The sequence below is a fragment of the Eleutherodactylus coqui genome, chromosome 12 (genome assembly GCF_035609145.1).
Source record: "Eleutherodactylus coqui strain aEleCoq1 chromosome 12, aEleCoq1.hap1, whole genome shotgun sequence".
Classification (NCBI taxonomy): domain Eukaryota; kingdom Metazoa; phylum Chordata; class Amphibia; order Anura; family Eleutherodactylidae; genus Eleutherodactylus; species Eleutherodactylus coqui.
Window position 1 is genome coordinate 114,433,321 of NC_089848.1, and position 15,318 is coordinate 114,448,638.

Sequence of the window (15,318 nt, forward strand, 5' to 3'; positions counted from 1 at the left end):
CATTGTGGGAAGATGGAGGGAAGTGTGGGCAGACTGGAGGAAGAAGCGCTGAAAAGAAAGGAGAGATTGCGAGAATTGAGGAAGAAGAGGGTAAGAAGCCGCGACCAGGGCGGGAAGGAGGGGTTGGGCAGGCGTCCATTAGTGCCAACACATTCTGCCCACTCCTCCATGTTTGCTCCCTATAGCCCTCGGTGATAAAGGCATCATGTGTTATGTAGGTAATATAATGACACTGGTGGTGTCAGGCCGATGACCCCGTATACTCCGTCCTGAATGCAGACCGCGGTTGCTATGGTGATTACGTGTGGCCATCAAAAAGCGTAACCGCACGTTAACAAAACTTTTTTAACATGTCAGAAGTTTTGATGGGTGCTGCTGAAGAACGATCACAACCGAAGGGGGTCAGCCCTTGTCTGCGCGCTCCTGGCGCTTTGTATTGGCGATCGTTACGCCCGTCCTCTACCGACATGTCACAAGTATAAAGTGCAGTTACTCTTTAACCCTTTGCTGACATGGACTGTAAATATACGGTGGATGTCAGAGTATGATGTGGGCTCAGGAACACATCCGCTCCGTAGATAGCAGGTGTCGGCTGTCGCTGACCGCCAGGATCATAGATTACTCCAATCTTGGCTGTTTAACCATTTAGATGCCGCTGACAGAACTGACCCCTCCTTTTGGGAAGGAGATTTCAGGTGCTCTTCAGTTACCCCATAAAGCCCCCCAGCGGTGCGATGGATTTCCTCCTAATCATGTAGCATGTTGTATATGCAGCTGCCAAGTTCAAGTTCCGTCCGTGGATGTGAAAATAAAATTTAAGGTTCTTTTATTAGTAAATTTTATAAAAACATTTAAGAGTTAAACTAAAATAAAAACTGCCGTCGCATCAGACATTGGTATTGTGGCTTCCGTATAGGTTCATTTTATTAGAATATCACATGATCAGTCCTGCACGGTGACCGCTGTCCGTGCGCAGGGCCAGAATTGGGCTTTCTGTCGCCTTGTTTCCAAGAAAAAATATTAATAAAAAGCAATCAAGAAAGTTGTATGTTCCCCAAAATGGTACCAATAGAAAGGACAGCTGCAAAATAAACCGCCCTTATTTGGCTCCATTGATGGAAGAATAAAGTCGTGGGGTCTGTAGAGGGCGAATAAAGCAAGTTTTTAACCCTTTCCAATCCAATTATTTTTTTCTCCCCAGCTCCAAATAAATTGAAGCTGGTGAGAATGGATGAGAAAAAATATATTTCCCTGCACCCTCCTGAACTGGCAGAGTTCAGGAGGGTGCAGGTGCTCACTGCACCGTGGGGGAGGCCTGCTTATCTGTCCGGCGTCTTCCGCATTCTCCCTTCTGCCTCCTGGCTCGGCGATCATGGTCAGGTGGCACCCGGCGGTCACATGATCGCCGAGCCAGGAGACAGAAGGGAGAATGCGGAAGACGTCGGACAGGTAAGCACCCGATGTGTCTGATGATCGGGTGCAGATGCACTCCTGCACTGCAGTGTCGGGCCTGCCCCGACATCAGAGCTGTGGAGTGAAATTATGATGTCGGGGCAGGCCCGACATTGGATTGGTAAGGGTTAAAAGTTGTTGTTTTTTTTGTTTTTTTTTACTTACAACATAAAAACTATACAAATTCGTATCGCTGAAATCGTACTGACCCATTGAATAAAGATGGGATGATATTTTTGTTGCACTGTGAACACCATAAAAACGTAACACCCCAAATATGACAAAATAGTGGGGCGCTTTTCCATTTCACCCCACTTAAGGCCCATTTATATGGAGCGATGATCACTAAAAAATTGCTACAAGGTGATCGTTTCAGCGATAATTGGTGCGTCTAAATGTGCACTTTTTGGGCACTGCTAGCTGATCGCTAATTAGTTCAGCCTTATCAGCAGGTCTCCAAGGAGAGTGCTGATAGCATTGTTTGCCACTGGAGAACAAAAGAACTGAAAGCAGATAAGAGGCTTCATTTGCACACTAAATTGCTTTTAAGTAGCTGAGTAGCTACTTAACCCTTTCTAATCCAATTTGTATCCTGGTTTTCCTAGGGGGCTTACTCTTTTTCTGCAGTTATACAACGGCGCTATATGCTGGCTAAAGCCAGTACTGCATGAGGTGACACGTTGGATAGGCTCCGACAGCAGAGAGGCTGGCAATATACAGTAAGAGAACCCCGACGGACGTCTTCCAACATCGGAGCTATACAGCCTTAAATCATAACGTCTTTAGATGTCAGACAGTGGATTGGAAAGGGTTAATAGTTTATGCAAAATGATCGCTCAAAGCTGTTACTCAAACTGTCCTTTAATCGATCTTTGAGCGATCATCGGCCCGTGTAAATGGGCCTTTAGAAATGTTAGTCTTCCTATACATTATATGTATTGTGCAGTTTTGCAGCATGCTGTGCAACATTAGGGCAATGCCATGAAGCCGGCGAACCCCTTTATTTTAGTGAAGTCTGTCCGTGCCCATTAGATTGAGGAAGCTGGCACTTCCCTTATTTTCGTTGGTATGGGGCCGAACAACGGAAACGATAACATAGGTGTGAAGAATAGAGATGAGCAAACACCCAAATGCTCGGGCCCCTGTTATTTGAGTCGAGCTTTTCGTAAAATTCAAGAGCTCTACTCGAGTAACGAACCCCACTGACTACAATGGGAGACTCGAGCATTTTTGTATGTGGGACATTTTTTGGTTTTTTTTTCTTGGTTCGTGTTCTTCCTCCCTCCCATAAATTTTCAGTCTCTGCATGCAAACAAGAATAATCTCATTCACTGACGGCAAGCAGAGGTCTTGAACATAGAGGATTGAAACACAAAGTTTATTTAACTTTTCAGAAATTTGAATTCCTGGATGACGAAGTCTCATTCTCTCCGTATTCTGCAAAGTAGGATTAGGGGGTGTTTTGAATACAAATCTCTCTTTTTTTTCAAGATACCCGGAGCTTCTTCTTGTATTAATACAAGGTAACAAATCCTCAGCTATGATAAGTATTAAGTCAGTGTGAGTTTTCAGTCTTGGGATATAAACAAGAAAGTCGTCATTCACTGACAGCAAGCAATGATCTTGTAAATGATTAAGAATTGAAAAACAAAGCCTAGTAGAGAGTTGCAGAACTTCTTGTTACGTGGTGTTCGGAGCATTGGCGTCTCCTCCTGTGTGTGAAACGGAAGCCGTGCCGGGTGATAAGCCAACCACTTCCTGCCGCTTCACTCACATAATGCTGTGCAGATAATGCCGTGCCGCTCCTACAGCGTAACTCCCCGCTTTTCAGCGGAAGGGCTGGAGCTCCACCATGCAGTATATAAACCCATCGCAGGGTGTAATGGGACCTTTCGTTAATTTCTGATAACATTTGTGTGGCAGTTGTTCCGTTTTCTCACGTTTCCACTTGTGGTCAGTGAACTCTTATTTGCACCCAAATGCTGAAAACGTCTCCTGCCCTGTTATAATACTAACATGTCTGAGGGTCTCACTGGGGGCTCCCAAGACTCAGTCCCCTGCAGAGAACAGGCACCGATACCCAGTGGAACCACCAATCTAGGGTCATTGTCAGAAAGGTTGGTTTTTAACTTTTCTAGTAATGCGCCCCCCCCCCCCCCAAAAAAAACAACTTTATCTGCCCGCATATGTACACAATCCTACCAAAAGTAATTGGACACCCGTGCAAGAATCAAAAGTAGTATTTATCTACATATGTTATTATTCAGTGGGCTCCTGTGGCCCTAATGACATTGGATAGTCTCTGGGGAATACTTTTTACTGATGTCTGATACACTTCAGCTGATATTTCCCTCCATTCATCCTGCAAACTTCTGGGGAAGAAGATGGACGCTGTTCATATTTCCTGACCTGATGGTCTCGTTCATCCCGAAGATGTTCAGTAGGGTTCAGGTTGAGACTCTGCATGCCAGTCCAGTCATGGAACATCCATATCCTCAAACCATCATGAAACAGTGTTGGATGTGTGATGGGGCGCGTTGTGTCGTTGCAAGTATGGCCGACCATTCCCAGAGTATTGCCACATTGTTGGCAGCATATTATTGTCTAGGATGTTGGAGTACACCTCCGTGTCTATGGTTCTTGTCACTACAACAAAGGGACCGAAACCGTAATGGAAATGCCACCCTACTTATCTGTTGGCACAAAACACTCAGGCAAAAGGTGTTCCTCAGGCTCCTTCACACCAAGGTGCGTCCATCTGATGTGATTGGTTACTCCATAGAACATTCTTCCATTGCTCAAATGTCAAGTGACGACGCTCCTTGCAGCGTTGTAGATGGGCCAATGCATCTTCTTTGAGAGATCTCAACAATTGTTTGCAGGATGAATGGAGGGAAATATCCGACACTACCGGTAGTAGAAAGTATGTCCTAAAGAGTATCATTAGGTCCAACGGAGCCTCACTAAGTATTAATATATATAGAAATAAATGCTAATTTTGACTCTTGCTCAGGTGTCCAATTACTTTAGTTAGGATAGTATATGGAGTGTTGGGGTGCGCTGGCTGTTCTTCTTTTTGGGAGAAGTATATGTTATGCTCACATGAGCCGGTGTTACACGCTACCATGTTTAACAGTGATGTAAATGACCTGTAGGGGCTGCACCATGGAGACTTATCCAGGGAAGGACTGCAGGCGCCCCCATGTAATATGTCTTGTAAAGGACGAGGTCTGCAGTACATCGCACCTCTCTGCAGCCTCATCTCTGTCTATAGATGAACGTCTGTACAGATACGTCTTAGGAAAACCGCAAGTGACAACCTCGCAGCTGCGGCGTTTAAAAGCCGTCTTCATTCTTCCATAAATGCCCCGTTTCCACTTCACCAGCCGTTCTCTTGAGACGTTTTATTTAAGGAAGCATGAAGGCGGCTTTTACACCGTGCGCCTGCGATATTCTCACTTGCGTTTTTTGATCCGTGGATTCCGGATCGGAGTGACTCTGCGCGGGACGCCCAGCTGTAGCGGTGACTTCATTGCGCTGCTGACACCATTGTGCTTATTTTGTGCAGATATGTCCGTCATGACAGAGTCCTGTCTTATCTGTTCTAGTTACGAGAAGAAGGCGGCGCAGAAGAGGATGGGGCTGGAACGGAGGAAGAAAAACACCGGTCAGTACTGAGATGTGCAGATGGACTATATATGTCATTGGCCTATATATTTTGTGTGTGTGTGTGTGTGTGTGTAATATATATATATATATATATATATATATATATATATATATATATATATACATATACATATACATGCATGCGCAATTTAAGTGCTAGTCACGCTTAGGTGCTGAGATCCTCATGGCAAACCCTCAGTCCCACAACCCATCACAGCTAAAGACCTGGATACTGGGGACGCACCGCAACAATCATGGGCCTTACAGTCTGGCTCCATGGAGACTTGCCATGCCAGAGATAATGGGCATAGAAGAGCGTGACGTCTCTGTGAGAGACTAGATCATCCCATCCTCCCGCTTTCCTTTCTACTGCTACAGTTTAGGTGCCTTATATTCTTTAATCCATTTGATCCGCCCGCCCTAATCTCATTCACATTCATCACAGCGGTCTCCAACATGGAGCTCCAGCTATTGTGAAAGCCTGAGAGCCGCTGCAGCTTAAAGTCCAGAGCCGGGTTTCCTACTAACACCAATAAGTTGGATAGCAGGAATTATCAATAAGAGATTGCTAAGGAGCGGAGGAAGAGTCTTCTGGGTCTAACATTGTTACTTTTTTTTTTGCAGAGAGCTGAAGCTGAGGAACTATACACCCCAGGACGAGGGCCTGAAGGAGCGGCAAATAGCACCGGCCAAGCCGGAGTCTGGTAAGTAGTAGAACTGGGACTCGTATCTTCACAAAGTTGTCTTGTCTGTCTTCTTGTGACGCAATCTTGTCTTCTTGCTCCCTCTAGTGGAGGAGAAAGTGAAGGAGCAGCTGGAAGCAGCCAAACCGGAGCCCATCATCGAGGAAGTGGTGAGTTTGGAAGAGCTCCAGCGGAGAGGAGAGCACTTTATGTAACACTTGTGGGTAGGGAGGACAACCCACGATCTTTATCTCACATCATCCTCTTCATAAGGTTGGGACGTGTTGCAAATATCACTTTACTTCATTATCTATATTTTACTTCTTTTTTTTTTTGTAGGATTTGACTAATCTCGCACCCAGGAAACCAGACTGGTAAGTGTTTACCGCAGGATTATGGTCCTGCCACTCTGTATGAACAGGATTTTGTAATGTTTCCTCACCTAAAATTGAGCCTCTACTCGCTACAGGCACCACACTGCACCAGAAACCTCCTTTATAGAAGCACCACGGAAATTTTAACGTTTTTGGTCTGGGCATGTCATGGTGACTCGCAGCATTAGGCTGCCTGTCCACGGGTGTATTTTCATTGCATTCCCCGCTGCGATAATCCGGCCGCAGGAACACAGTAAGCGCTTTCCATAGCGATGCTATGGAAAGTGCAGACCCCCCTGTCCACGAGTGGAGAATCATAGCAATTCTCCACTCGCGGCCAGAAAATCGCAGCATGCTGCGAATTGCCGCAATTCTCAGCGGGATCTGCCAGGCTCACCACGGAGATCTGTCTGCTGGCTCCCGCTCCCTGGCGGCGGCTCCCGCGGCAGAGGTCCGCAACGCCTGTGGACAGGCAGCCTTATTCTAGCACTGCAATGTGTTTCATCCCAGCTGAGTTGCATCCATACAGTTTGAACCCTTTTATTCTGGGCAGCTGGAGGTGGACGAGCGGAAGAGATCTCTGGCGCACTTAGCCCCATTCACTGCACAACTGTCACTCCCTAGTAGCGGAGTCCATACATTGATTAGCTGCAGAGTTATTAAACTCGCTAACTGCCTGTACTATATATGTGTGCAGATCTGTAGTGTATTTCTATGAGATGCAGCTTCACATAGGAATACACCATGACTCTCAGCAGGCAGCAGTGGGAGTCAGGGGCGTCTTATAAATCTTATTCTAGTCTCTCCGAGACCCATAACTATTTTTTTCTTTTGCATTTCCACTTACAGAGCTATGTGTTTGGGGTTTTTTTGTCTTTTTTTTTTTTTTTTCCAAAGTCAATTGGTCGAAAAATAGCAAGTCTGACCTTTTTATTTATTTATTTTTTTTAAACATCGTTCACCTTGTGAGATAAAGAATGAAACATTTTAATTACCGTATATACTCGAGTATTAGCCGATCCGAGTATAAGCCGAGTCAATAAGTTTAACCACAAAAAACTGGGAAAACTTCTTGACTCGAGTATAAGCTGAGCTATAATCGAGTATATATTGGGTTAAAAAAACCCGCAATACTCACCTCTCAGCCGGCATCTGTCTTCTCGGCGCGATGGTCTCCCCAGAAGTACAGCACTCTGCTTCAGAATTCTCCCCGCTGTCATCTACCTGCTCGGTTTTGAATTCCCCCACCCTCATCGCTGTGTAAGTAAGCGTTGCAATTGGATCAAGAGCTGGCTATGATTGGCATGCACTTGAGCCAATCATAGCGCTTACTTACACAGCGCTGGCGGCAGGGAAATTCAAAGCCCAGCAGGGAGAATTCTAAAGCAGCTTGCCACACCGCCGGGGAGACCATCGTGCCGGGGACACAGACACAGGCTGAGAGGTGAGTATTGCATTGGTTTTCTTTTTACCTCACTTGAGTATAAGCCGAGGGGGACAAAAAAATGTGCTAAAAAACCAGGCTTATACTCGACTATGTAGAGTATTTGGGTCCTTAGGACTATGGCAATAATTATTTAAATTTGTATTTTTTGTTTTTTAAGTAGACTTTATTGAAATTTCTTTTAGCACTATTAATTTTTTTTTAGTCCCTTAAGAGGACATGAAGATATGATTGCTTGATCGCTAGTGTAGTACACTGCATTACTTCTGTAATGCCGTATACTATGCACATGCCCTCAGCCTATCATGTCTGATAGGCTGAAATACCTGGAAGACACTAGAGGCCGTTGTCAGGCCCCCTGCTGCAATGATGACTCATTGTAAGCTCGCGATTGCATTGCAGGGTGCTGATGGGTGACAGAGGTAGGGAGCCTCTTCCCCCGTCACTCGCTTCCATGCTGCAAACACTATTGATCATGGCATGAAATGGGTTAAATAGGCAGGAAGGACGGAAGCTTCTATGCTCCCGGCTGTTACAGCCGAGCACCGGACCTGCTCCTGCTAGATTGCAGGTGACTTAAACCCGCAATATAAATTTACTTTAGTGCGGGTTTATAGGCCAGCACCGTATACTTATATTTATAAAGGGTTAATAATGGTCTATGCTGCATTATATAACCCAAAAAAAGAAAAGTGTCGGAGTTCAAGATGTCCCTACAGACCCCTGTGAATGCACTTCTGTCTAACACTCTTCCAATCTTTTCTCCAGGGATCTGAAGAGAGACGTGGCCAAGAAGTTGGAGAAACTGGAGAAGCGGACGCAGCGAGCCATCGCAGAGTTAATCCGTGAGTTTCCACCCTGACACCGAGTCTACAGAGCCGCTACATGCTGTAAACAAGGTGTTATGTACTAACGGTTCTAGATCACTCCAGATCCTCTTATTTCCATTCTTTCTGGATCCGGAGTACTTCTTATATAACAGATTATGGAAGGTGGTAGGACGGGTTACTGTCCTCTGCTGTCCCCTGTTATCCATCAGTTCATGCTAGAGAAAGGGTTAATACAATCCCTAATGCTTACCACTAGAGATGAGCGAGCGTACTCGGATAAGCACTACTCGCTCGAGTAATTGGCTTTATCCGAGTATCGCTGTGCTCGTCGCTGAAGATTCGGGTGCCGCTGCGGCTGACAGGTGAGTCGCAGGGGAGAGCGGGCAGGAGAGAAAGATCTCCCCTGCAGCTCCCCGCTCCGTGCCGGCACCCGAATCTTCAGGGACGAGCACAGCGATACTCGGATAAAGCAAATTACTCGAGCGAGTAGTGCTTTTCCGAGTACGCTCGCTCATCTCTACTTACCACCTTGTCCCATATCTCCAGTGCTGAGAATCTACTGTGTGGGAAGCATATATCCTCATAACGCTGTTGACTAGGGTTTGTGGCTCTTGAACCAGCGTCTCCATGATTCCTTTTCTTGTCTCTTCCCACAGGAGAGCGATTGCAGGGACAGGAGGAGAACCTGGCGAGTGCGGTGCAAGCTGCTCAACAGGAGAACGAGGACTCAGACTAAGCAAGATGGCTTCAGTTATGGCGGACTGGGGGGTTAATATAACCGGGACTGGGATCATCACATGATGATGAGGAGGATATGCTGAGCTTACCACCATGCATGGCGACGGGGAGTGTGGAGTGTCAGCCTCTCTGCCCAGTATGTTCTCCTGTACTACAACCAGCTGCAGGAACTTGTGTATTTTAGCACAAAATAATTGCAGATTTTTTTTATATGCGCCAACGATGACTTAATTGGGGCAACTTTTTTTTCTTTCCAGAATTTTTTTTATAATAAACACAAAAATTAAAACAAATTCTGATTTTATTCTTTCTAAACTACACTGAGCAACAGAAGCCCTTACACTGTGCAGCATCATCGCCCTGTGTGATATGCGGTATCCTGTGCCCTGTATAGAATAGGCTCGGTCAGTTTAAGGCTGTTGCATGGGAGGTTACACCGAGGGGTGCAGTGGGAGGAGCCAGGTCCCACCGCAGTACAGAGTATTTCAGGAGAGGACTATGCTGATCCTGTGAGGGGCAGCATACTGTGTACACCCTAGATGCATAATCTAGCAAGAGGTCCCTTTTGTGCTTGGCCATGCTGTGACCCAAGTAGTATCTGATGCTGCCGCTATTGTGATGGGGGAGAATGACGAGTAACATTATCTAGTGATGGAAAATGACTGGATTTTATTGTTAAAGGACTGCCCTCTCTAAACATGATGTCAATGCCTGGGGATGGGGGTATAGCTTCTACTCTAAATAAATGGACATTGTGCTGAAAGTTGCCCTAAACTGTGTTTCTGCCACCGTGTGGTCAATTGAATTACAAGCCAGGCCAGTTGAATGTCGTTGCCCCACATTGGGACGGTTGTCCTATTGCTCGTCCTTCAGGCAACCTGTCTGGAATTGAACTCCAGCCTGCAGCATGGCCGCATCACCACAGCATTCTCCTGCCATACAGCTTGGGGACATCAATCCCATGAATTAGGCGGATCGGAGCTTCTGCATGAGGAGTGACTCCATTGTGTTTGCCGCAGTCGGAGATCTTCTGTTTTAGTGTGGTTGTCCAGACCTAGAAATTACAAGACCCCCACAGAGAGAAATGTCACATCATTATTGTAGGTTTCAGAAACAGCTATCTTATCGCACAATGAAGGCAGCAGTTTTGATGTAGAAAAGGTCCACAAATGTCGATTCACACCACATTGCAAAATGCATATTTGAGTGTAGGATCGCTCTAGGCCACCAGGGATCCTGATATCAAACTGCCCTAGATCACCAGAAGTTCCTCATCATGTCCTATGAAGAACGGTTAAAGGATCTGGGAATGTTTAGCAGAAGAGAAGGCTGAGAGGAGACTTAATAGCTGTCTACAAATATCTGAAGGGCTGTCACAGTGCAGAGGGATCAGCCCTATTCTCATCTGCACAAGGAAAGACTAGAAGCAATGGGATGAAACTAAAAGGGAGGAGACACATTTACTGGGGAACATTTTTTTTTTCTGTTGCATGAGGTTTTATAACGATTTCTATATATTTCTGCATCGCTGATTCCAAATCTGAAATCCGTTTTTTTTGTGCCTGCTTTAGTTTTCATGCAATTTTAATTTCCTTTTGTTACATTTAATGGCACTGATTGGTTTTTAAATTGGAGTTAAAGGGCACCGACGCTTAGATTGAACAGAACTACAAGGTAATTAATGTTTCTCAGACTTTTACATAATTGTAGTTGTTTTTTAATGTAAAAAATTATCTGATAAAAACAGAGTTATTTTGTAGGGTTTATTTTAGATTGAATCATGGCTTCTTCCAGTAGGCATAAATGTAAGAATAGTCCTGACACCTGTTATATATGTGGCTGCTACATATTTCAATGTTCAATTGTTGCAATCAAGACAAGAATTGGGCTCCTCATATTGTGATGAAATGCTCCATGACTGGACAAAAGGAAAACGCTAAGGCATGCCTTTTGGTATTCCCATGGTGTGGCGTGAACCCAAGGACCACAGCAGTGACTGTTATTTCTGCCTGACCAATAGAAAGGGCATCGGCAAGAAAAACGGCATATGATCACATTCCTAACATTCCTTCATCAATACGACCTATCCCACGCTCTTAGACACTCCCGGTTCCAGGTTTTAATGATCTTGTCTCTTCTATGGACAAAGAAAGTGACCAAGGGGATTTTGATAAGATTCATCAGGAAATGGTTGTAGAATCTGAATGATCTTTTGATGCCAAAAAGTCATCAACCCCCTCAGCAGTTTAGCCAACCGGAATTGAATGACTTAGGCCTCGTGCACACGGGCGGAAATTCCGCGGCAGGATTTCCGCCTCTGCCTGCCTGCATAGGATTGCATTACAATACGCAATCCTATGCAGACGGCCGCGATTTGTCCGCGTGAAATCACACGCTGAAAACAAATTGCCGCATGCTCTATTTAAAAAAAATGAGCTCTCACACAACGCCAGCAAAGGAAAAATTAAAATTATGGCTGTCAGAAGGCGGCGGCAGAAAATAATTTTATATTTTTCCAAAGATTTGTTTTTAACAGTAGTACAGCAAAAAAATTTAAAAAAGTATAAAAACTCAATAGTCATCCTAATGACCCACAGAACAAAGTGCTCATTTTTGCTGCAGTCTGTACGCTATAAAAGTAAGACCCCCTCCTCTCCCCCTCTCCAAAGATAGCACAATCTTGTTGGAAATTTTAACATTTTCATGACATTTGTTACGACGGTCTTTCTCGAGTGGAAGGATATAGACATTAGGTGACCAGCAGGTTTGTAGTTCCGGGTCTTATATTTAGGTAGGAACTATCAAAGGTTGATCCAAGGATTATTCTGGCTGCCATTATGGAGTCGGGAAGGAATTTTCCCTCAAATGGGCTAGTTGGCTTCTGCCTCTTGGGGTTTTTGCCTTCCTCTGGATCAACTGGGGGTTGAGATGGCTGAACTGGATGGACATTGTCTTCATTCAGCCTAACATACTATGTTAGTACATTATCTGGTGCATTAGACAATACAACCTGCCCTACTTAAAGGGGTTGTCCCGCGCCGAAACGGGTTTGTTTTTTTTTCAACCCCCCCCCCCCGTTCGGCGCGAGACAACCCCGATGCAGGGGTTAAAAAAGAACACCGGACAGCGCTTACCTGAATCCCCGTGCTCCGGTGACTTCTTACTTACCTGCTGAAGATGGGCGCCGGCATCTTCTCCCTCGGTGGACCGCAGGGCTTCTGTGCGGTCCATTGCCGATTCCAGCCTCCTGATTGGCTGGAATCGGCACGTGACGGGGCGGAGCTACACGGAGCCCCATTGAGAAGAGGAGAAGACCCGGATTGCGCAAGCGCGGCTAATTTGGCCATTAGACGGCGAAAATTAGTCGGCTCCATGGAGACGGGGACGCTAGCAACGGAACAGGTAAGTGAAAAACTTTTGAGAACTTCTGTATGGCTCATAATTAATGCACAATGTACATTACAAAGTGCATTAATATGGCCATACAGAAGTGTATAGACCCACTTGCTGCCGCGGGACAACCCCTTTAAAGCAAGCGCTCAGCCAGCTCTGTCAATGAATAAATAAAAGTTTGGGTTTTGTTTTTAAGTGTGTAGGAAAAATTGAAAAAGGGCTTAAAATGAGCTCACATTTCCTCGCTGTGAGGTACCAAATTTAATAATGGCGGCTCTTGTCTCATTGCCTCAGACGTAACAATGTGCGTTTTAAGTGGTGGATTTTCCACGAATTAACTAATTTCTAGGTTCACATATGGGTATGTCCATAAAATGCGGCGCAAATCCATGTGAACATCTGCACCAAACTCCGGGCGCCGATTTTGACCGTGGAATTCAGTCCCTGCATTGCATGTTGTGCCCCATCCCATACAGACCTTCTCAGGTTTGGTCTTGTCCCCAGGCTGCAGGATTCCCCTCCTGTCTGCACTCTGGCAATTTTCTGCTGCTTTGAACTTTTCTCGGCGAGGATCATGTTTCTGATGGGGCTTCGGGGAGGCCCTGAGGCGACTGACCAAATCGGATTTGAAGATGTTCCATCGATTCTGCTCTAAGAAAATTCTGCACAAGTCATCGTCACTGGAACGACAGAAAACATGGTCGTGGGTTAGTTACAATTGTAACAAGCTGTCTACAACAATGCAACTGTTGCGGTTACAGAAACCATCAGGACGTGTGTATGTATATAATATACAATATAGATCAAATATAAAAGCAGAGATCCAGTCTGTTTGTTTCAGGAGAAACCCAAAGTACATGGAGGGACAGTGCTGCAACATAAGCTTCTGATGAGACAGGAGGTGGACTTCAGAATACCCGACTCCAATAGACCGTGCTGTTACACCTAAACTCTCCTTTTTAGATGTACTAATAGAGCAAAGCCGCAGTGTAACAGCATAGGGATACAAAAAGTAGCAGGCGCTGAGGAAAATAATTACAGTATAAGTATAGCCAAGAGGTGGTGGCTTTATTTAAACCATTACCGACCGCCTATCTGCCTTTCGACGGCGGCTGTTAAGGGGCTTTATTCTGATGCAATTGCCTTTTTACGACACCGCATCAGAAGCCTGGCATGGGTTTCTTGAGGCAGGTGATCGGCTATTGGATAACTGCTTGGCACTTGCCCAAACAGTGGGATCTAGAGAACACCTCTCATCCCCGTTGTTTAACCCTCTGTCACAAATTGGTTCCCTGCGTTGTGATTGTGGGGTCCTGAGTGATTGCTATGACACCTGGTGGCTTGAATTTGGCCTCCAAGTCTGCCAGCTACGGTGGTCTATAGGAGGTTCAGCCTCGGCTTGAGCTTCATAGGCCTTATAATACACTGCTATACTGAAGTATAGCAGTGTATTATAAGAATGATAAAAGATTGTGATATTCAAGTCCCATTGTGGGATAAAAAAATAAAACTGTCAAAGCCCCACCTTTCCCTTCTTTTTACCATATAAAAATAATGAATTTTAAAAAATCATGAATCTTGTATCGTCGCGTTCGTAAAAAGTGTGAAAACATTGCAAAAAAAATGTAAATATAACTTTGCTATTGACGTAGTCATACTGACTTGCAGAATTAATTTAACATTATACCGCACAGTGAACAATAATAAAACTTTTTTTTGTTTTTTTGTTTTTTTTTTAAATGCCAGAATTGCAGAGTTTGTTGATTTTGCCTCTAGAAATTATTGGAATAAAAAGCAATCAAAATATTATATGTTCCCAAAAATAAGATCAATCAATCCTAGAGTTCAGCCCGCAAAAAACAAGCCCTCATAGAGCGCCGCCGATGGAAAAATAAAAATGCTATGGCTCTTGGAAAGCGGCGATACAAAAGAAAATCTTTAAATAAATATAAAAAGTTTTTAGTGTACAAAAAGAGCAAAACAACAAAAAACTCTAACTTGGCATCGCCAGAATCGTACTGAGCTAGAGAATAGTGTTAGCACAGTTATTGTCCTCACTGAACGCTGTGAAAATGACATCCAAAAAACACATCCTATGTACCCAAAATGATGAAAAATACAACTTGTCCGATAAAAATAATCCCTCATACGGATATGTCGACGGAAAAATTAAGATTTATGGCTTTAGGAATTAGATGATGAAAAATTAGTTGGTCATTAAAGGGGTTGTCCCGCGCCGAAACGGGTTTTTTTTTTTTTCAACCCCCCCCCCCCCCCCCCCCCCCCCGTTCGGCGCGAGACAACCCCGATGCAGGGAAGTAAAGAAAGTTTACCGGAGCGCTTACCTTAATCCCCGCGCTCCGGTGACTTCAATACTTACCGCTGAAGATGGCCGCCGGGGTCTGCTCCCTCCGTGGACCGCAGCTCTTCTGTGCGGTCCATTGCCGATTCCAGCCTCCTGATTGGCTGGAATCGGCACGTGATGGGGCGGAGCTACACGGAGCCGCTCTCTGGCACGAGCGGCTCCATAGAAGACTGCTGAAGACCCGGACTGCGCAAGCGCGGCTAATTTGGCCATCGGAGGCCAAAAATTAGTCGGCACCATGGAGACGAGGACGCTAGCAACGGAGCAGGTAAGTATAAAACTTTTTATAACTTCTGTATGGCTCATAATTAATGCACAATGTATATTACAAAGTGCATTATTATGGCCATACAGAAGTGTATAGACCCAC

At 45.1% G+C, this 15,318-nt stretch overlaps 2 protein-coding genes across 2 annotated transcripts in view; one reads left to right on the forward strand and one right to left on the reverse strand.

Moving 5' to 3' along the window:
* Positions 1-9,483, forward strand: CCDC12 (coiled-coil domain containing 12). Its single transcript, XM_066584610.1, has 7 exons — positions 1-90; positions 5,061-5,119; positions 5,746-5,825; positions 5,913-5,974; positions 6,144-6,178; positions 8,391-8,467; positions 9,109-9,483. The coding sequence occupies exons 1-7, from the start codon at positions 13-15 to the stop codon at positions 9,186-9,188; spliced, it is 471 nt and encodes a 156-aa protein (XP_066440707.1). The 5' UTR covers positions 1-12; the 3' UTR covers positions 9,189-9,483.
* The window catches only part of LOC136586495 (cyclic nucleotide-binding domain-containing protein 2-like), a 27,904-nt gene continuing 22,059 nt past the window's right edge, over positions 9,474-15,318 (reverse strand). Inside the window, exons 13-14 of the mRNA XM_066584608.1 lie at positions 13,062-13,263; positions 9,474-10,244 (exon numbers count right to left, since the gene is read on the reverse strand). Of these exons, the coding sequence (XP_066440705.1) occupies positions 10,107-10,244; positions 13,062-13,263 (340 nt within the window). The 3' untranslated portion in view covers positions 9,474-10,106. The remainder of the gene's footprint in view (positions 10,245-13,061; positions 13,264-15,318) is intronic.